This window comes from Aspergillus neoniger (genome assembly GCF_003184625.1).
Source record: "Aspergillus neoniger CBS 115656 unplaced genomic scaffold BO87scaffold_3, whole genome shotgun sequence".
Classification (NCBI taxonomy): Eukaryota; Fungi; Ascomycota; class Eurotiomycetes; order Eurotiales; family Aspergillaceae; genus Aspergillus; species Aspergillus neoniger.
The window spans coordinates 134,739-155,543 of NW_020291131.1; the positions used below are offsets into that span (position 1 = coordinate 134,739).

General features: G+C 50.5%; 8 protein-coding genes across 8 annotated transcripts; 4 read left to right on the forward strand and 4 right to left on the reverse strand.

Annotated features, from left to right (window-relative positions):
* Positions 1 to 237: 237 nt before the first annotated feature.
* On the reverse strand, positions 238 to 2,683 carry BO87DRAFT_403369 (purine-cytosine permease family protein). The gene is made up of 6 exons (XM_025625763.1): positions 1,858 to 2,683; positions 1,648 to 1,801; positions 1,523 to 1,595; positions 1,360 to 1,473; positions 600 to 1,305; positions 238 to 538 (listed from the first exon to the last, which is right to left on the reverse strand). Exons 1-6 carry the CDS (start codon positions 2,314 to 2,316, stop codon positions 455 to 457), a joined length of 1,590 nt encoding a protein of 529 aa, XP_025483996.1. The 5' UTR covers positions 2,317 to 2,683; the 3' UTR covers positions 238 to 454.
* A 969-nt stretch (positions 2,684 to 3,652) lies between these two features.
* Positions 3,653 to 4,473, reverse strand: BO87DRAFT_298629 (SANT/Myb-like DNA-binding domain-containing protein; the record flags this gene model as incomplete). Its single annotated transcript, XM_025619067.1, has 5 exons — positions 3,653 to 3,694; positions 3,751 to 3,834; positions 3,890 to 3,922; positions 3,983 to 4,030; positions 4,105 to 4,473. Coding segments are annotated over 5 exons (576 nt in total), but the record flags the coding sequence as incomplete, so codon positions are not given.
* Positions 4,474 to 6,326: 1,853 nt separating this feature from the next.
* Positions 6,327 to 7,198, forward strand: BO87DRAFT_128187 (uncharacterized protein). Its single transcript, XM_025618027.1, has 3 exons — positions 6,327 to 6,727; positions 6,803 to 6,858; positions 6,941 to 7,198. Exons 1-3 carry the CDS (start codon positions 6,476 to 6,478, stop codon positions 7,107 to 7,109), a joined length of 477 nt encoding a protein of 158 aa, XP_025483998.1. The 5' UTR covers positions 6,327 to 6,475; the 3' UTR covers positions 7,110 to 7,198.
* Positions 7,199 to 10,533: 3,335 nt separating this feature from the next.
* Positions 10,534 to 12,467, forward strand: BO87DRAFT_403371 (ER lumen protein-retaining receptor). The gene is made up of 3 exons (XM_025625764.1): positions 10,534 to 11,061; positions 11,124 to 11,410; positions 11,472 to 12,467. The coding sequence occupies exons 1-3, from the start codon at positions 10,962 to 10,964 to the stop codon at positions 12,090 to 12,092; spliced, it is 1,008 nt and encodes a 335-aa protein (XP_025483999.1). The 5' UTR covers positions 10,534 to 10,961; the 3' UTR covers positions 12,093 to 12,467.
* BO87DRAFT_403372 (uncharacterized protein) lies at positions 12,459 to 13,307 on the reverse strand (the record flags this gene model as incomplete). The annotated part of the gene is made up of 3 exons (XM_025625765.1): positions 12,459 to 12,832; positions 12,946 to 13,186; positions 13,254 to 13,307. The coding sequence occupies 3 exons, from the start codon at positions 13,305 to 13,307 to the stop codon at positions 12,459 to 12,461; spliced, it is 669 nt and encodes a 222-aa protein (XP_025484000.1).
* Positions 13,308 to 14,706: 1,399 nt separating this feature from the next.
* Positions 14,707 to 16,060, forward strand: BO87DRAFT_128025 (uncharacterized protein). Its single transcript, XM_025618026.1, has 4 exons — positions 14,707 to 14,941; positions 14,998 to 15,643; positions 15,692 to 15,765; positions 15,825 to 16,060. Exons 1-4 carry the CDS (start codon positions 14,816 to 14,818, stop codon positions 16,005 to 16,007), a joined length of 1,029 nt encoding a protein of 342 aa, XP_025484001.1. The 5' UTR covers positions 14,707 to 14,815; the 3' UTR covers positions 16,008 to 16,060.
* An 832-nt stretch (positions 16,061 to 16,892) lies between these two features.
* Positions 16,893 to 18,803, reverse strand: BO87DRAFT_349721 (putative translation factor pelota). Its single transcript, XM_025621040.1, has 3 exons — positions 18,520 to 18,803; positions 17,973 to 18,461; positions 16,893 to 17,899 (listed from the first exon to the last, which is right to left on the reverse strand). The coding sequence occupies exons 1-3, from the start codon at positions 18,595 to 18,597 to the stop codon at positions 17,246 to 17,248; spliced, it is 1,221 nt and encodes a 406-aa protein (XP_025484002.1). The 5' UTR covers positions 18,598 to 18,803; the 3' UTR covers positions 16,893 to 17,245.
* Positions 18,804 to 19,366: 563 nt separating this feature from the next.
* BO87DRAFT_372657 (aldo/keto reductase family protein) lies at positions 19,367 to 20,681 on the forward strand. Its single transcript, XM_025622344.1, has 6 exons — positions 19,367 to 19,511; positions 19,591 to 19,601; positions 19,666 to 19,723; positions 19,790 to 19,974; positions 20,045 to 20,414; positions 20,484 to 20,681. Exons 1-6 carry the CDS (start codon positions 19,443 to 19,445, stop codon positions 20,637 to 20,639), a joined length of 849 nt encoding a protein of 282 aa, XP_025484003.1. The 5' UTR covers positions 19,367 to 19,442; the 3' UTR covers positions 20,640 to 20,681.
* Positions 20,682 to 20,805: the final 124 nt, after the last annotated feature.

Below are 20,805 nucleotides of genomic sequence, written 5' to 3' on the forward strand. Positions count from 1 at the left end.
TTCTTTTACTTGCCTAATTAGGTAGGAGGGAAAAGTAACTAGCCAGGCCGTAGGCGGTATTAAGTAGAAGGTAGTATGATGGGGAATGTAGGCGCTATTACTGCTTACTTGGTAGCATGTACTAGTTGGTTCTTTGGGGGGTTTTTACTTTAGTAATTGAATTGAAGGTGTTGGGTAGTGTTCCCTTGGATAATTTTGTAGCTACTGTTAGGTTAAAGAGGATAGTAACGATGAAATGGAATTTTGAGTAATACTAGTGCAATCTTGTGTACATTTATTTTGATTGAGTGACAATGATGATGTCTGTCACTCGGCATAGTACTATGATATAATATAGTACATGATCAGTTTTGGGTATACCCTACAAGGTCAATGACCTATTTGTAGAGCATTTGGCAATGTTGAATTGGATATTTGTGCTCTTTTTCAGAAGCCCAATGGCATTACTGCCAGTTCAACGTCCGAAGTAACGAAGTTCGGCATATCGAAGAGGCGGATAAACCACACATGTCCATGAAAAAGCAACGTAGGTGCCCATCTACATATAGTAGTTAGTATGTGAAGCAATCGAGAATGTGTTTGTCATCAGGTCTGCTTACATCCGCGCCATATTCACCCACCAATCGCGCCAAAGGCCCGATATACCACACCTGCGCCATGCATAGGATTGCACCTGCCCAACCGATCAAGAAGGCGATGAAAGCGGAAATGCCCAAGGGCAGCTTGGATGGGTCGTTCCAGGCCTGCCAGTTGTATCCGCTGCGGGCGCGGAAGATAAAGCGGTCTTCTAGGATGATGGCTATCCAGATGGCGACCCAGTAACCCATGAGCGCGAGGAAGTTGGTGAAGATGTCGGAGAGGTTGCTTCGGCCCGCTAGAGCGCACACGGTGTAGATGATAACTCCGATGGCGTTCCAGATGGCTCTGGGCACCTTTTCGGCATATCGTCCGAGGATCTGAAAATCTACGCCAGCTGAGTACGTGGGTGGGATGGTGTTGGCGATGAGGCCAAGGGCAACGACGACGGCGCAAAACTTGCCGAATCCGTTCAGGGGGCTGAACCCTTCGACGATAAGTGCTCCGGCACCGTCAGCGTATGCTGTGCTGTATGCTGGGTCGGTGGTGATGCCCGATGCGAGACCGATGCCGACGAGGAAGGCCATGGTGAAAGAGGTCATCAGGCCGCCCAAGGAGAGGAAAAAGAGAGATGTCCTCGAGGTATTCTGAGGATAATAGACAAAAAAGTCCGCTGCCAGCGGTGCATATGTAATTGCAGCACTGAGACAAAGCGAGAAGAAGGATAGACTGCGAGCGTGGCATGTAAGCATGAGTTTATTCAATGGTTTGAAGTGGACTTACCGGTTGCCGGCTACTGTGCGAGCGTCGCCAGTCGATGGTGTGGACAAGTCATATTTCGTCCCCGACATACCGAACAGTATGCAAACAACAATAAGCTGGGGGAGAAAGGCAAATCTGGTCCCGTCAGTCGCAGAGATTTACAACCCTGATCGGTCGTACATACCGCTCGTAGTAATGGAAAATCTGAATGCCGAAAGTGGCTATGACCCAACTGATGATGGCGATGATCACAATGCCTTCATACCGTCAATAACCATACAACAATAGCTTGAAGCAATACCAACTTACCCACAGCAACCGTCATGTTTCCATGCGGTGAAACGGCGGACAAGATCTGGCCGCCAACCACGCAGTCGATCAAGCCATATCCCAGCATCTGAATCAGGTTCAAGATGACGATGAGTTTGCTGGGCCACCAACCCATTGAATAGCGTCCGAATGCCTGAGATTATAGTGCTTAGCCACCGTTCTTTCAAGAGACAGTGTGTGAAAGCATACCATGGTCCGAATACCAGAAATAGGGCCCCATGTGGCCATCCACGAGGACACGATGGCACCGACCAGAGCACCGAATACTCCGCAAAGAGCCGAGTCAAGGAAGCTCAGTCCATACGTAGCAGGTCCCAGCATACCCAGTGTGATGTTGTTGGCCGCCAGATTGATCGAGACCCAAAGCAAGAAAGCCTGCAGGTAAGAAACCCAAGTCAACTTGGACATCCGTTCATGCTCTTTCACCCGCTCTATACCACGAGCTTCCAGGTTATATTCGACGAGTTGCTGTTCGAATCGTCTAAGATATGCAGCCATTCTCGAAGAGGCAAACGGCCCCCCAGGCTGCCTCTGGGCTCTTTTCTCGACATTTTCGGTAGGAGGAGAAGTATCTTCTGTCGAACGGATTCTTGAGATTTCTTTCTCATAGGGAGACCCTAGGGTGGGGACAGTTTGCGGCGAAGACATCCTGACGCACAATGTCAGTTATATAACCGGAGAAGAGGTGGGGTATAAAGAGAAGAAAAGCGCGCATGAGTCCTTTCGCTGGAATTATCCAGATCAAGTTCAACCGTATAATCTCAGATCAACAAACGGGAGCCAGCACAGTATCCGGCGAGTTAAGCAAGCCTCCAGATATTAGCCCGGATAGTGTGTGTGACATCCAGTTGTTGAACACCGGTCTTCATGCAGGCACGCTACCTAGATACCTTGATCGACAGACAAAACCACGCTACTCGTCTTCATGATAGCCGTCCCTTGCATAAGGTTTCTGTAGGAAGGCGGGAGAGCTGTACTTGTTGCGATTGCACTGGATTCGTCGTGGCGATTACACCTGGTGGAACACATACGCCAATCGCACGTCAGTCAAACTTCTTCTGACAGTTTTTGAGAGATCGTAATGAATCTCGTTATTTCTTCTCATCGAAAGGAATTTACCAGTTTTGATCAATGTTATGCAGAAATCCCACACCAATCGCAGTCGTGCAGAATGCTAGCCAGTAATCTGACAGTAAGATGGAACGATTGCAGTTCCGGCGAGTGTAAGTGGAGCGGGTAGAAGATTCCACTCTGAGGCGATAAAATCGTAATCTGCCGCGGGGAGATTCGGTTTTCCAGGCGGGCGGATCTCCTCCGCTTTTCATCCTCCCCGACTTCGGATATAGTACTATCTATCCCACAACTACTCCCACTCGCCCTGATCGGCTTGTGCCGGCTAATGTTGAGCAACTAGCAACTACTAGCATATAATGCTGACTACCTCGTCTACCTGCAGAGTAATAAGTCCAACTCCAGCAACAACTCATATTGGTGACCACTACATGCTGGGACACCGAGAGTAAGCGTCTACTTATGTTTCCTTCTATAGAAAGATTAAAAACCTTACAGCAAGCTTCAACGTGTTGTTGGGTGCGCGACAGGATTGATGTCCAGGGTGCGTTCCCCCCGCGGCGAAAAGCTGCTGCAAAGACCCGTCATGGAGTTACGCGAAACGAACAGTGGCATTCACCCAGGATATGAGGAGACAAGGAACAAGACGAAATAACCAGAAGAGGCGCTTGTAAGAAAAGAAGAAGTGGGAAATAGTCGATCAGACGGGACCAGCAGAAAGTAAAATGAAAGACGCAAGCCAACTCCGATAACCCTTCGCCCGATACTTTGCAAATTGTGGCTAACATCGAACATTGCGCTGACATCTTCAGCCTAAAGCAATGTGAATCCAAAACTCATGCCCATCGTCGATTCGTTACATGTGCGGAAGACGATGCATTGGTCATCACGTCGTCAAGAGTTCGTAGGAAATCTAAAGGTCCTTGAAATGTTCTTTCGCATATTGTTCGCACGCCTAAATCACCCATGTCAACGATCCAGCAAGGCATCTACAGAGCCCGGAAATCTTACCTTGGCTGGCTTTCCGACTTTCAGTCCAATCGCCTTCCATTTATTTGCATCGTATTCCCTAATCGCTTCCCGGAGTGCTACGGACTGTCCTTGGTTTAGCATCGCTTGACAAACAAAGTCGTACGTGAAGGGTCGTTACCTCGTCTTCAGCAAATTCGGCATAGTGCATGTCCTATCGTGGCATAAGTATCTGCATCCAGTCTTCGGAACAGAGCGACAGCAATCTGCTTACTTTGTACCAATGTTTCTTGACGCTGCCTTCGGTCCGGGCAGGGAATGTCTGTAGCACCCGGGAAATTCAGGTCAGCATGCGTGACGTAGTGGATGGTACTGAAGCAGGGGAGCTTTATGCACCTTGGCAATCTCGCTCCAGGTGCGACCCGCGTCGCGCATGGTCTTCAGCCTCTGCTCTTCCTCGGCAGTCCACGGAGTGTTGGTCCTCCCCTTCTTCTTAGGGGCAGGCTCCGATCCTCCAGGCCCTTGCTCGTGCGCAGTTTCTCCCGTCGCCGGAGCCGCGCCTGGCGCCGCCATGGTAGCCGCAGAGCCTGACTGGGGGGAAGCACGGCGTTTGCGCGGATTCTGGGGAGGAATCTGAGTTTGGGGCATAGGAATGCCCTCGAACGAAGGCACTCTTGAAAAGGGATTGACTTGCTGTTGAGCTATCAGGTGTGATGGTGCGTTGGAAGAGATGGAAGTCTTGATTCGCTTAGATGTTGGAGGGGACCTGTAGTAGAGGGACAGGCGAAAGGCGCCGGTGTCAGAGATGAGCCCACGACACGAGAAAAATGATTTTTTAAAAAAAGGAAGGAGGAGATAAAGAAGAAGTGAATGCAAGGCCAGAACGATAATCGCAATAAAAATAGAACGAGCCAGTCACTTTGTCAATTTGAACGGACAGGACAGTGAATTAGCCGAAAGCGGGAACAGATACAAACACATAGTAGATAAATTACAAGAGAAACACTCCAAGTGAAGCACATGACCCGAGGGGGTGGGTGTGAGGTATCTCAAAATCAAGTATATATGGAAGGACAGCTGCCACCGACGCTGCGCAGTCCCAGAGGCCAGCTTCACCTTCAGGCTGGGGAGGACGAGGAGGGACTTACGACATGGCTGATGATACGCAGTTATCCCAATCACGTTCTGTCGATTCATCTGTAGATACACATGCTTATGAGATTAGCAAATCTGCTACTCAAGGAACGCTCCGTGGAGATTGGCCGGTCAGGTTCAGGGAAGCGAGCGCTTGGTTACACCAAAGTGACGATGACACCGGCGCATCATACGGCGTGGCAGTAGCGCCGCAGGGAATGAGGTAGATGACGGGAAAAGAAGGAAAAAGTCGGAAAGATTGTTACATGCATATATGAAGTCGGAATGGTAGCGAGGAAAAGTCAAAGGACAAGAGAGGGAGGGAGGGAGGGAGGGAGGGAGGGGGAGTTGGAGTGAGGCAACTCAGGTGAATGGGCGATGAGGAGGGCAGGGCAGTGAAGAGTGAGGGGAGGGGAAAGGGGGGGGAGGGGCAAGGAGAGGGGAAAAGATAGTAAGTATAAACAGGCTTAGGCACAATCACAGGAAGACCTTTCTAGCATCTTAGGATACAGAGGCTGGACATAGTACGGAGTACTGGAGATGCGATGATAAGACGTTCTGGTCAGGACAAGTGGAGATGGAGACCGACTGAGAGTGTAAAGAGAGGCTTACTGGTCAAAGTTCATGGTTTGAAAAGGAGTCTCGGGTTTTTTCTGATAGGCAGGATGATCTGGTAGTGGCGGTGGTAGTAGTAGCAATAGTCGTAGCGAAGTAGTAGCGAAGTAGTGGTGGTGGTGGTGGTGGTGGTGGTGGTGGTGGTGGTGGTGGTCGTCGTTGTAGTAGTAGTAAATAAGTAGGAGGGAGTAGATCAGGTTCGAATTGGCAGGCCAAGGTCAGTAAGGGTCAGCTCAAGAGGATTCAACCTGTCACTCGGTCAGGTAATAGTAGTAGTAGTAGTAGTAGTAGTAGTAGTAGTAGTAGTAGTAGTAGTAGTAGTAGTAGTAGTAATAGTAGAAGTTGTGATAGTCAAGTAGTAAGGAAGTAGACTGAATTGAATTGTCTGATAAAATAATCAAAAAAAGGTGGTCGTAGTCAGAGCAACAACCAATCGGTCAGTCAGTCAGTAGGTAGTAGGCAAGTAAGGTCTCCAGTAGGGCAGAAAAGCCACCGTAGGTAATACTTTGGGTTCTGCTTTACAATTTACCAATTCCCGTAAATAAAAACAAATGGAAATGGATAATATAATGATAGTACAAGACTAAAGGAACCTCGGGAGTGGCAAGAGAGAATAGGATCCGGGAAAGAGGAACAAGAGGGAAAAAGGAAGAAGAGAGAGAAGCGGATGGGAGGACCGACAAGCAGGCAAAGCCTCTTCCTTCCTTCTCTTCTCATCATTTCTGACTAGTACTGCGGAGGGGAGGGGGAACAGACAGAACAATTCGATTCGAATCCACCCCAAGGCTAAAGGGAGTGCAGCGTCTCGCCAATCCCGCGTCCTCCGAGACCTGCTTGCTTTTTCCTCCTCAGCAGCGACGAGGCATCAGATTCCCTCCTGCCACCTCCTCCGGCTTCCTACTCGTCCTGTCCACCGGAACTAATGGAGACGGTGGACTCTCGTACATGGACCACTTCTGCACACCATCCACGATAGGCCCGTCCTTTTCCTAAAAAAGAAAGCTGCCTGAATGGAAGGATGGCCCGGTGGTTTCGCTTCTTCCATCTATCTACTACTTCTTCTTCGCCTTTGCGTAGGCCGAGGACATCCGCCGATTATCTAGATTATCTTCCCCTCATCCCCTCCTGGGTCAATGCGATACATACACTCGTCACTTTGGTTCAATCAACACCACCGCCACCATCACACCCATGTTCTCACAACGCCAGCCAGATGAGATACACGCCCCCCCCCCCCCACCAGCGTCCTTCTACCGATACCCCTATCCTTGTATTTACACCTACGATGAGCTTTCCCCTCTCCCCAATTTCTCCCGACCGGTGACTCAAGGTTGATTTTCCCTAGTCATTAGGCGTCCATCTCACAAGCCAGCTTCAACACTTGGTCAGCCACGGATCCAGGCAAGAATGCCCCTTCTGTGAACAAAACGAACAGCGATGATGGTGGTGGCGGCAATCTGACCATAGAACCCACCGTCTTTAGACAGCTTGACCAGGTCAACCTGGTGATGCTGCAGTTTTTAGTAGAACCAAGCAGGTTGGCGAGGCCAATGAGGGGCCCTAGACATCCCGATGATCGCGAGGCAGCTTACAACATGAAACGGACGTCGCCAGCTGCAATCTCGGGCCTTGGCAGTCCAGAGATGAAGTAAAAAGCAAACCTCGAGGGACCATGGATCCGGATCTTTGCTGTTTACGTGGGTGCCAGGTTCACTTTTCCTCCCAATGAAATAGCCTGATGGGAGACAATGAGAGCGGGGTAAAGGACCGCTACCTCCTCCTTCCCCCATCGACCGTTGCTTTTAGTCTAGTCCACTCTTCCCGCTTCATATGACGAGTGCAGGGCTTTGCGGGACCCATGATGCAAGATCGGTCTCTCCACAAATTCAAATCGTTCCAGGTAACTTATCAGGTAGGCTGCTTGTGCCCCCTAGAAACGAGCTTCTCTCCCTCATCCTTCGCCCGTTCCCAAGCACCTTATCTGTACCCTCCTAGGCTGGTTTGAAAGGTTCTAGATAGGCCCGTGAACCGTTTTATGGGACCCTGTGAGTCCGTTCCGAGCACGGTCCCCCCGGTGCGCCTATCGTTCCGATGACAGAGCTTACTGTCCTGTCCGCCATTCTCGCTATCCTTTACCTTGCAGGCCAAATGTCGATGGTCTTCCACTTCGGGCAAATACTGTTTCCAGTGACTGCGTTGGTACCAGTTGGGGTTCCATGTACAACAGATTGCTAATGCAGTGGCGTATGCAGCTGAAGGCAGGAAAATAGAACCGACATTCGCTTTGCAGTCGAACAATGCAACCACCTAAGCCGGATCAGCTTGTCTGAGTGGCTCTAGCATATAATATACAGTAACTAGGCTGCGAGACTGAAATGACTGATGGCGATGGCGTACACGTGGTGGATCACAGCATGATTGGACTATGCCATTATGCCGGTATGTACAAAGTTGTCATTGTTCAAGTGCGGATAGTTCTTAGAGTATCAATATCACCTCGAATAGTTGAGCTACTTACATGGAAGGAACAACGTCGTGACATGTCCAGGTTTGAGAACTCTTTTGAGATCTCGAGATGGGGTAACCTTTCCAATGGCCCTATTTTGGTCGGCGAAAGAGCCAATTCGAGGTAGTAGCCTTAATAGTACAATTAGCGCTCGCAAGAAGACTTTTCTAGAAGAGGGTTACCCTTCAACTAGCCAGAAAAGAAGTGGGTCACGAATTAAGGCAATGTGGCGCATGCTCAACTTTATCTTCTTTGGTTTCGGTTACCTCCATCTGGAGAAAAGAGCTTTATCTAACCTTGAGGTGATTCTTTAGCCGAAGATGCGTGTTAAAGACATGCTACAGGTTTCTCTATGCCAGAAAACGCTTCTTGCTTGAAATGATCTAACGAGGTTCCTACGCCGGAATTAAACAGGTTGCGAATCGTCTGTTCCAATGAACTCGGTACTAGCTTTTGCTTCGAGATACCCTTGGAATATGCATTCTTTTACGACAGAAACTATGACCTGTTTACAATTCGGTAGGTTTACCGACCGAGAAACTAGAAACCCTGTCTAAACACTGCTACTGTTCACCCGAGTTGTAAAAGATATATATTACATTTCAAAATCTTTTCACCTCCTGATATCAAACTGCCTATAAGATATACGTTGCTATACGCCTCGAAGTAACACCGAGAAGATATACTAAACAGTGAGTCTACTAAGTACAGACGCTGCATTAAAGGCAAGTACTTCCTCAAAAGCTATAGATGTGAACCGATCCTCGGTTCCTCATGCCTTCTCCGCTTATCCCATATACCTCCACTTAATCAAGCAGCCAACCAATGATTTTATCTCTCTCTTCGCTTTGACTGATAGGATGTGTATACAGCCTTCACCGCCAGCTTCTTCCTATATTTAGCCGCAATAGCAGAACTTTCGAACTTGTCACTTCTTCCTTATGGAGTACATTTACAGTGAGTCGGGGGGCCGCATTCTTCATCTTTGTTAAGTTCATGACCATAGCTGGATGTCCTTGAAGAAAATGATAATATTCCTAGATAGACATCTCTCAGGAAAGGAGAGTTCGGAATTTCAGCTCGCTTGTCTAGATAAGGCCGAAGTTTTGCGGCAGATTACTGCTCATAACTAAATTCGACCAATACCTCACACGGTCGATCAACGATCTTTGATCCAGCTATCTCAACATTTTGCTCAGTCTTTCTTACTAGCTTCAGTGTCTTTTCCTGAAGTATGGATGAGATGAGGTGACTTCACGTACAAGCTAGAATCAAGGAATGTTCTCCCAGCATGGGTCACCACTTTGAAGCTTAGAAACATAAACCGGTGCGTAAATTTCCATGTCCATTACAAGGTTTGCCTTTCACTAGATCTGGAGAACCCATAAGGGCGGGTACTGATAAATCCTAGTGAATAGCCAGTTGTCCGTCTGAGTTTCATGTGAGCTGAATTGTGAAGTTAGGCGACAAAGCAAGGAAAGGACAGAGCCAGCACTCGATTACACCATTCGGGGTTTCCTAGCTGTTGTATCCAAGTCAAGAGCGCCAAAATCTGATACTCTCAAGAGACAGATTCGACAATACACCCCATTTACATGATCTTTCCTTTCCTTGCTTGCGCCGGCTCTCTAACGCTCTTCACACATTTGGTGCTCTATCTTGCTAGTATAAAGTCATCGAACAGTCTAAAGAGCACCAGCCCCGACCGTCAACTATTCTATTAGCTCAGAAGTTTCCGACATGATAATCGCGGAGTTCTACTCCATACGCGGTGGCACCTTTACCCCGCTCTTCGTCTCCTATGCACAGCATACGCAGCGTGCGAATGGAGTGGCAGTGAGCTAAATACTGCTGCCGCATTAGCCACCGCCAGAGTCACGATTATTGGTCTGCTAGCTACCTGGATGAGAAGGCATTTGGATAAACAAGGGTGCAACAATATCTACTCGTCAGTGTCGGTTTGGGTGTGACCAGGCTGGCGCAATGGTCTGTCCAGACCATTCACCCCGGAGCTAGAAATGCGCCTCAACTTCTTCAGCTTCGAGGCAGCTATGGGCAAAGGAGCGCATCATCGAAAAGAGAATAGAGGTTGAATTACCCGCCAACTCACAGTATCTACAGCAAGCATTCATCAAGTGGGTTTGCACAGTTGATGGCAGACTAAACGTTAGGGAGGGGTCTGTAGTGGCCTGAAGTGAATAAGTAGTATTCGGCTCGTATCCCCTAACTTGTTCTCTGCCAATCATTGTTTACAGGAGATTCTGTTATGGAAGTAGCGGGGTTAACTCTTGACTTGATAGGCATTGCCATGGAGAGACAGCTTTGTGGCTTCCCGGCGCTGTTTGATATCATGTTACTAGACGGCCTACTGTTTGCTGGGGCAAATATATCAAAGCCTACAGGTAGACCCTAGCGTGAACTGCTTCACCCAAGTCAGCGATGTCTTGTACCATTTCTGTTCTGACAGAACGGATATAAAAGGTGGACAGGGCGTCCTGACGTCATCAGGAGAGATAACTTCACGGTGACACAAGCGTCCACTGTACGCCAGTGTTCACGTGATGACACGCGGCACGGGGCCCCCAGGTGCAGGTGGATCCCGTCGGTGACGGTGAGCTCTCCCTTGGTTGAGACCAGATAAGGCGGAAGCTCACAGGTTGACGCGGCCAGTGCAGGTCCATGACAATTAGACCGCTCATCACTGCTACATCAGCTCTTGTCGTGGCATCTTCAGCCTCTTTAAGACCAGTGTGCTTGGTCTTCCAACCTCGCAATCTCTCGCATTGACCGCATTGTCATACAGCGGCCGACAACCTACGTTACCCGACCGGGTCTCTGGGTTGATTAACGGAGCACGGTCCACACGAGGACCATCGAGGACCATCTCTCACGAACTTGCTAGATCATCTTGATGGTGCTCTAGAAAGTGGGTTGCAGGGCGATTCCACCGTGAAAGCTGCTTGACAAGCTTTCTCTTTATATATACTCTTTATTAACCATGCTGAACCTCAATATCTTCCGGCTACTGGCCGATCTCTCCCATATCTCCTCCAAATGTGTCTTGATATGGGCTATCCATCGAAATAAGAGTGCAGAAGGTCCGTATGATAGATTGCATCATTGCAGTGTGCTGCGAGCTAAGCATTGTTTCACATAATAGGAGTCTCCCTTCTGACGCAGATGCTCTATGCTTTGGTGTTCGTGACTCGTTATCTCGACCTTTTCTCGAAGGCAGGATGGAGGCACTTCTATCTCGTATTCTTCAAGCTATTCTATATAATCTCCTCGTTCTACGTTATATACCTGATGATGAGAGTATTTCCCCGGACACGGGAAAGGGAGCGAGCCTGGAAGATGGCTATAATATCGGTCGCCCTATCTCTGGTTCTGGCACCCATATCCATTGTCATCTTTTATCGTGGTTATCCCGATAGATGGTTCACAGAGGTAAGTTGCGTGGCTCGCATTGGCCTGTTGAGCTCGCTAACCGAATCATGATGATATGCAGACTTGCTGGACCTTCTCGATCATCTTAGAGTCCGTCTGTGTTCTCCCTCAATTGTTGCTCCTGCGCCAAACGACCGTTCCAACAGTCATCGATTCATACTACCTGCTTATGCTGGGCTCCTACCGCGCCTTCTATATTCTCAATTGGCTTGTACGGGGACTGGGCTCTGAGGGTCACTGGGACGTGATTGCAGACCTCTACGGTGTCATCCAGACGGCTTTCTACGTTGATTTTGCCTGGGTTTACTATACCCGCCAACGTGTGAAGCTCCGAAATGGCGGAGTTGTTGACTCGGAAGATTTCCGCCATAGCTGGCTAGTGAGCAAGATCCTGAACTTCCGGCAGCGGAGGAGTGCAGATGAGGAGCAAAATCTAAACGAGGAGGACGTGGAGGACGAGGAGGTCGCTGGTGGCGGTAGACCAAGGAACAACCGCTGGGGAGCAAGAGGGATCTCCGTCTCGGCCGACGATACGCTGGGAAACCATCGTGGGACAAGCCAAGACGAGAGTCTAGAAGGGTTCTTAGAAGATGAAGAAGACGACGATGACAATAATGGGTACCCTGTTAATGGGGGCGCTCATCCGAAGCAGTCAACCGGGGTAACGGGCAGTCACGAATGAACTGTCTGCCCTTAATCCCCATATATAGAAACCCTGCTGCAGATCAGCCGGTTTTGGTTACACGGCTCATTGCCCTCGGGGCATTATATACTTCCCCAGGGCTCGTTCTCCCCTTTCGCTACCTTCATGGCCTCTTTTCTTTATTACTCGGGTTCTTGTTTGCATGGAATTTCTCTCACGTCATCAAAGTTTTCACAATCTCAAATTATTTCTTTTTTGGAAATGTAGTAATGCAAAATGGGTCCAAACTGAATTAAGACACGGACATTTTGGATGCCAGTTCACCCGTTGCTGACGGTTAGATCATCCATGATTCAGTGGCAGGGTTGATTACTAGATGAGATCATCCCCCAGCATCCGAGGGGGCTATAGGTGAAACACAGGTGAGAACGACCCCATCGTTTCAGGACTGCAACCAGCCATTGCTGCGCCTGCCCATAGCCACAGCTCCTCGTGTGGGCATTGGACCATCGAAGAGGAACCCAGGTAAAAGGGGAAAGACGAGAGGGAAGAACGAAGGGGCCAATTTGAGGGCAAAAAACGCCTAGGCGACAACCTTGCCCTCATTCGGCAAATCCGGCATTGACCGACATCCTCCTGCTCTTGATCAGATCCGCGCCCGGTCCAAAATAGATCATTACTAGTGTTAGCGCGCGAGCCTGAGGATGGGCCTTTTTTGTCTTCTCTTCGTTCATGAAGGGGAAATAATGGGATTGATGACAAGGTGGCATCCACTAACCCTGAGGGGAAACTGAGAAACCCAGTGACATCACGTGGAGGCGCCCCGGGGGCCCCGATCGTTCGACTCGCTGAAAGAATGAAGATCATCCACATGGCGGTGATGTGCGCAAACCGACAGTGAGAGGGGCCTCGATGACACGCCGGTCAGAAGGCCGTTCCATAGGGCCAAATCCCTCGCGGACGCCGAAAGGAAATCCAGCATGAAAATCTTGCGCGAAGTGCACTAAGCGAATTCCAGAACAAGACGGCCTCCCCGAGCAGACCGGCGATTCCTTAGGCGCCAGTGCCATGGCGGGAATCTCCGGACTGGAATAATGGTTGGAGATGGACGTCCTGTGAAGCAACTCGCAGGTCTTGGAAAGGACCACCCCATCCATCCTCATCTCATCTGGCGCGTAACTCACCTTTCCCTTCGGGGACACGTGGCTTTGGTTGAACGCAGGTAGCCGGCAGGATGAGCACTGGACCGATCATATCTTAACCTGCTGGATCCAGGGGGACAGCCTTCCCGGCACCCGCGCATGAGTGGACTGAAATGGGGAGAGACCATACATTATGGCCGTTCATTACGGGCCTGGCGGATGGCTTTGGTGGTCAGCTCGACTCCGTAGGGCGATTGCACTAGTCCGATCGCAAAACCACAACAAGCATGTCTCCCCATGTCTGTCAGACAAGCCCGCCAGCCTAGCCTAGTCCAGTCCGTTCTGATCCACCGGGATTTGCAGCCGCAGCGACGGAGAAGCGCTTAATGGCCTATCTTTCCGTGCTACCCCTGCTCATAGAGCTTCCTTGATGCTCTCCTCCGGTTTTGCTGGTGACCGTGTTTCCTCCACAGCTTTCCGAACAGGATTTAGTTGCGTCCGGCTAACAAAGCACCAGAATCCTGGCTTATGACCTACCGTTGTTGGGGCTGCGTCTAGTAGCTTGTCAATTCGTCTTCTCTTGGCCGCTCTCACCCTCCATCTCCACCTCCCGTAGCGGCTAGGAAACTGGCGATGCGTTCATCTGCCGTTCGGAGACTTTCTGGTGTATTTTTTCCACGCTTTTTGACGGATTTGTAGTCATTTAATTATTTGTTATTATACTTTCTTCATTTTGCGATCCTTTACCCGGGATTTTCTTATCCGCTAGGCTTTCTCCGTTGGACTTGACCATTAGCAGAACTGTCAGCTCCAGCGCTAACCCACTGATTGCCATTTGATATGGACTATGGGCGGTTCGCTAAAGTGTCGGTTTTTTGTCACTCTTTCCATGGCATTACCCATTCGACAGTGCCCACATCAGGGATCCAGTACATCGGAACTAAGATCGCAGCAGGTACTGCCTTGTTCTTGAGTAACATGGGTGGGCCTGGGAATGCAAAAGTCTGAGCCCCGGGGGGGTTTGGGGGCTGGATTGTCTCCCTTCTCATGTCATGTCAAGAGATGAGAAATTATTTCTCTCTCCTCCCCTGCCCCTCTAGAAAATGGAGCCATCCGCCTGGAATCAGCGGGCGCTTAAATGCAGGCGCATGGTCATACCTACAACCTCTGATTGCGATTCAATTTTTGCGGCACAGTGAAAGTGGGCGGTACCTACCATGTTCACTAGAGCTCTCTAAGCCCGATCACCAAAGGCTTCACACTTCTGGCCTGCCTTGCGAGGCATTTTGTCTTTCATTGATATCTCCTACTCGAGTATATGAACCCACACGCACGTCCATTAAACTTCTACTCCTTCCTTCCACATTTCACTTCAAAAGCAATCTTTGCCTTTTCACCTGACGATTACGACTTGTGAAGAACTATAATTCTTTTCTATCTGACTCATTTTGAAGAAGCCTTCTTAATCTCTCTACTCGTTCATTCGTCCAGCTTAATCATCTATTATATTAGTCTCCTTGCCACTGCTGGCGGTTTGCCCTCTTGCGTGTTTCATCCACGTTACATTCCTTCCACAACAACAGCCCCTGCATCATTTGCAACCGCACGCTGGACTTCACAATGTATCCCCAGACACCTATCGGATACTCGGCGCCAATGGTGTTCAGCCATGGTGGCTCGAACCCCGGAGATGGACTTGACGAGTACTATGCCAGCATGCAGCCTCAGTGGACCGCACTCGATACTGTACGTTGGATTCAGGTGTCATTGGATCGTCACTTGCTAATTATTCTGGCATATAGTCACCTTACACCGGTGTTAGCAATCCTTATACTACGGCAGCAGCTTTCCCGACTGGTGCCATCTTGACTCCGATCAGCCTTCCGGATAGCTCCTTCAGACCAAGCCCGGTGCTCAGTCATCACTCACAAGAATTTCACTACAACGTTCCCGAGTCTGTCCCACCACAAGGCCTAGGCATCACCGCACCCTTCCCCAGCAGTTTTCCCCGTACTGTCACTGCAGGTCTGGGGCATACCTCAGAGGAACCGGACTTTGGCTTCAGCGAAGCTATCCTGTCACCTCAACCGCCACCCGCGAAGAGGGTCCGACGTGGGCCCAAGCAGGCGGTCACACCCCGAGAAGCACCGGTTACAATACTACCTAATCCTGAAGGGCTGCAGCGCATGGAACAAGAGCGACGACAAGGGGCAGCCGACGCGCAGAACAGTCAAAGGCCCCGGGCTCCGGGTCGGGGGAGGCGAGACCCGCAAGCTGAGGAGGAAGATGCATTTGTAGAGAGGCTTCGGGAGCAGAATCTAGCCTGGAAAGTGATCCGGGAGATGTTCCGGAACAAGTTCCACAAGGATGCCTCGGAGGCGCGTCTACAAATGCGCATGTTGCGGCGACGGAAGGAGCGATTGGCACGGTGGGATGAGAATGATGTGAGTACGTGCGCCCAAGCAGTCGCAAATTGTCAACTAATTAACGATCAAGTCATCCAGATCCGACTGCTCATAAGAGCGCGGGAGTACTGGGAGCATGAGAAATACAACGTGATTGCACAGAAGGTGAGTCCCTAGTGCAACCTTGGCCCAATGGACACTTGCTAATTAGATTACGAATCTAGATGAAGGAGTTCGGAGCGGGACCGTACACCCCAGAGCAATGTGAAGCCCAATTGCGATACCTCGATGCACAGAACCGGGAGCGTAGCACTGGTCCGCGGACACGAATACCTGATCCTCAGCCATCGCGAAAGCGATCATGGTCAAAGGTGGCCTCCAGTGTGGCCAGTGGTAGTACGAAGTAGCAATTGTGGTTTTTTGGGAATGTACTTTTTTGACTTTTTTTCTGGGAGGGATGTTGAAGCGCATTATGGATTCCTTTGGGGCTTTCTTTTTTTGTTGGGGGGAAATTACACGCAAGGATGATTGTTTACGTCTGGATGAGTTTCTTTGTTTACTTGGATATACCCTGTGACCGATTGCATGCGAATGACATATTTCTGGATAATTTTTGAGCAACGTGAATCTCAAATCATGGACTTCGAGAGAGCGTCTCCCGACATCGGGAGAGAAAGCGAGCACGCCAATCAAGGACGGGCCTTGCTCTGGACGCTAATGCGACGGACAAAGAGACGAAGCCAGCGTCGTACAGCCCCTAGGGAGTTTCCCAGCTGCTAAGCGATCACAATTAAACTTTCAGGCCATCTAACGGCTGAAGATCAGCTCGACTAGGGGCCCAGCTAGCCTCTTTTGGTGGGAGATAGGCTGCATCTCCAGAGGTCAATTCTTAGCCGCCAGCAGCCCCAAGCCACACGACAGCTGGAGGACGTCGGTCCCTATGAAAGAGCCGCCGGGCTGATCCTCCACACGCTTACGTACAGATACATGTTGCCTAGCAGCTGCCTAACTGGTGATGTTTTAGGAGGAATGCAGTCAGTGACTCAAGCAGTCTGGACCGGGTAGAAAACTACTCGGCTAAGTTTAGCCTGGTGTTACCGGCCAATGCAATGACATGCTCTGCCATGTCATGCACATGTACATGTACATGCACCTTTCAGCCGCAGTAGCAGGGATTGTCAACTTCTTCCCACGGCGCTGGTTTTACCGCCTGCTTTGGCTCCTCGGGGATAAGATTAGTGTTCATGGCACAGCTATCTTGCGCACGCCGATGACAACATGATCGTCTGCCTAGCATCTAATTGAATTGCCTCCCGTCAAATCCTGCCGTTGGTTCTGCGCCAGCATGGCGGCGCACAGGATTTCTAGAATCAAGCGCCAGGAATGGTTACTGCGCTTCTAGTGTCGCTGTCGTCTTCCACCCCCTCAGCGGGCGGGCTTGCTGAGTGTTGTACACGTCTTTGCCGTTGCATTCTTTCCGTTCGGACCTTCTCCGGGTCCTTGAATGATAAGCGTCTTAGACACACTAGCTATGAGGGTCGTGCATTCGTTCAACGTTACGGGGGCTAGACACCCAGCATCAGGGTTTACGGGAGGAAGGGAGTAGCAGCAGGTGCCCGGGCTGTGCACACCCGAAACATAGGCTCTAATGGTCGTCCTCCCCCTCCTCTTCTATATCCTCATCCATTATAGGGAACGTCAACAGGGCTGCCACCCCTCCTAGCCCATCAAGTCGCCTTCCACTCTCATGGTCGGAGCTAAGCACTCGCACCTCACCACCCTCCACATCCCGGACCCGATCTACCAGCGATACCCAGCGTTTGCGCTCCGCCACATCCTGTGACCTGAAAAGCCGATTGGAGATGATCAGCACGCCGCCACCGCGGCCAACGGCACCCTGGTCGACAGCGAATTCAACCTCGCGAGGACCATATGTCGCTTTGTTGGTTTCTTTGCGGAGCTGGTCGAGGAAGTCGTCCATGAGCTTTGTCTCGCGCGCGTACTTGGTATCGGCAAGGATGGTCTTCACAGCCGGCGACTGCAGCACTTCCGCTAGCGAGTGCAGATAACCGGAAGCCGAGTGTACAACCACGATACTGGGTAGGAGGCGTTTAAGTGCCGGTGTCGAAGTGGATGCCTGCGACTGGATGTACTTCTGGAACCCGGAGGCCACGAAGCCTGGCGATGCAAGGAGAACCGGTCGAACGGTCTCGCTGCTGGTGAGTGAAGCCGAGCTGGTGTTGAATTCCAGCTGGCGCAGCAGCGTATCGAGTGTAACCTGGAAGAATTTCGACATACCCTTTCCCCACGCCAACCTGTCAGCATACACAAACAACCCCAACACGGGGACAGATAATCATGGTACAACCCACCTTATCATGATCACCCCCACCATGCCGTTTCCTGGGCACCGACATCTCAATCTTCTGTTTTAGGATAGTCTGAAACTGCCCAATAAAGCAAATATGCGCCAACCCTTCCTGCATCACCACAGCCACGGCCTCCGCCCTCCGTTGTCCCCCTTCATCCACCGCATCCTTCAACATCTGCACCGCGATACTGTCCCATCCGACGCCCTCACCGTCCGCCCCAACCTCCTTTTCTAACGTGAAGTTCCGATTCAGCTCGAGATCGAGCGTATGATGTTGTCCGATCTTCGTATGGGCCGTCTCGTTCACAATTGTCCCGCTAACATGTAGCTGCGAGCTCTGCGGATCAAAATCAAGGTTCTTAACGCGGATCTCGAGCGTCAAGTGGACTCGAGCTGAGCTAGTAGAACCGGTTTCTTGAGTTGTGGTGACACGACGGATAGCGCTGGCGCGGAGGAGATCGTTCGGCCGGATGAGGTTGTATGCGTGCCACTGAAGCCGTTAGTTAGACAAAGAGCTACCCCTCAACCAGGAACAGAGTATACCGTACCATGTCCTCAGGCTCCTCAGGACACAAGGTCACCGTTCCGGAGCCATTGTGCTCAATCTTGTTCTTGATGAGACGCATCTTGGCTGTAGAGCAGCAGGATTCCTCGCACGGCGGGGTAATGTTTTGACAACTGGGACAGACAGCCTCGCGTGGTAGCAGATGCCTCTCAGTACGTTTGATTATATGTTGAGTAGTCAGATACCTCCTAAGCAGTACCAAAATCACTCAAGATATAGATAGGTAAAATACGTAGTCACCGTCTCCGACAGACAGATCCCTCCTTCCAATCAGGCTCTGGATGATGACGACCAAACTGACTTGCGGGCGGCAGCCTCAGGCCAGGGCCACCCACCAGCTGCGGGACCGTCCCAAAGCGGACTAGCGATGTTGTGTCATCCGACCGAGGCTTGACTATCGATAAGAAGCGGAACCCTAAGACCTAAGCCCTGGTCGGAGATAAGATGATCAGATAATAATTATCCCAGTGGGTTGATGTATCATAGTGGGTATGTCTATCCGATGAACATCATAGCAGAGACTGAGTCTGAAGACTGCTCCCTCCCTCTCCCACAGATCTCAATTATCCGGGCATATAGTCTAGCATCGAATAATATCAAATACAAAAACTGGAATTAGCACACCACACCGGACCCTCTAAACCCGAGTTCTTCCATCTCCGCTCGTACGTACTAACTTGAACCCCCATGCCTTTCTGGACGTGGGGCGGGATGAGCGGCATTACTTTAATAATGGTTCGTTTCCTGGGTCGAGGGGGGTACCTTGGGCTCCGGCGGAGCATATAAATTAGTCTCGTATTTCTTCTTGTTGGGTAATTGGCATTCTAGTCTAGCGTTTGCTCCGAATCACCTTTGCATACACCTTTCTCTCACCAAGAATAATAGAAACAGGGTATACTGAGCAAAATGGCTCTCTCACTACAATCAACCAAGAAAATGGTCTCGGGGTATGAGATACCTGTTCTCGGATATGGTGTAAGTATTCTTCATCCCTCCTATCTAGTTTATCTCCGGGTCAAGAAGTTCTCGACTAAACTGTGTATCTATTGCATAGGTTTACAAAACGTGCGTCCCTACTCACCCTTACCATACCAACCCGAGCCACCTCATCAATTAACTCGTTGAACAGTCCCCCCGACGTCACCGAATCCGTAACCCTCAAAGCACTGGAACTCGGATACCGTCACGTACGAACACCACCCCCCAGCCCCTCTCCAACCTCACCCTTGAACTAACGTGGAAAACACGAATAGATCGACAGCGCCCAACTCTACAACAACGAAGCCGAATGCGCCCTCGCCATCAGCCGCTCCAACATCCCGCGCTCGCAAATCTTCTACACAACCAAGATCCCCACCACGCACATGTCCTACGAGAAAGCCAAAGAAGCGATCGAGTCTAGTCTAGCAGCTGCCAAGGGATTGGGGTATATCGATTTGTACGTCTATTCCCCACCCCCTTTATACAAACCTACATCTAGATACTAATAAACAACGGGGATAATGTAGAATGCTCCTCCACGCCCCCTACGGCGGGCGCAGCGGCCGACTCGGCGCATGGCGCGCCCTCGTCGAAGCGCAAGCAGCAGGGAAGATTCGCTCGCTGGGAGTATCGAACTACGGGATCCGGCATCTAGAGGAGCTGGAGGAGTATATTCGGGGCGGAGGGGGCGGGGAGATCTCCGTCGGGCAGTATGAGATTCATCCGTGGTGTGCGCGGGAGGATATTGTGGGTTGGTTGAGGGAGAGGGGAGTGGTGGTTGAGGCGTATGCGCCGCTTGTGCAGGCGAAGAGGATGCAGGAACCGGTGTTGAGGAGGTTGGCGAGTAAGTACGGGAAGAGTGAGGCGCAGGTTTTGGTGAGGTGGAGTTTGCAGAAGGTGAGGTCTCTTTCTTTCTTCCTTTGTGTATGGGTGTTAAAGATGCTAATCGCGGGGGTGTGTGTATAGGGATACGTGCCGCTGCCTAAATCGGTGACCGAGTCGAGAATCGTGGAGAACTCGCAGGTGTTTGATTTCGAGTTGTCCGCGGAGGATATGGAGGAGTTGCAGACGACGGAGTATGCGCCTGTTAGTTGGGATCCGGCGAGGGATTCGAAGTTGTAGATGAACACTCTAGACAAGGTGGAGTTAGTCGCTGAATGGAAGTTAGTATGAATAGAGCGAGACAATAGTGCATGGAAACAAAGCAGACAACAATATGAGCAAGATAGATCAATACGGGGTAAACAAGCGGTGATCCAATCTCGGCACAACATATCCCCGTCGCGGC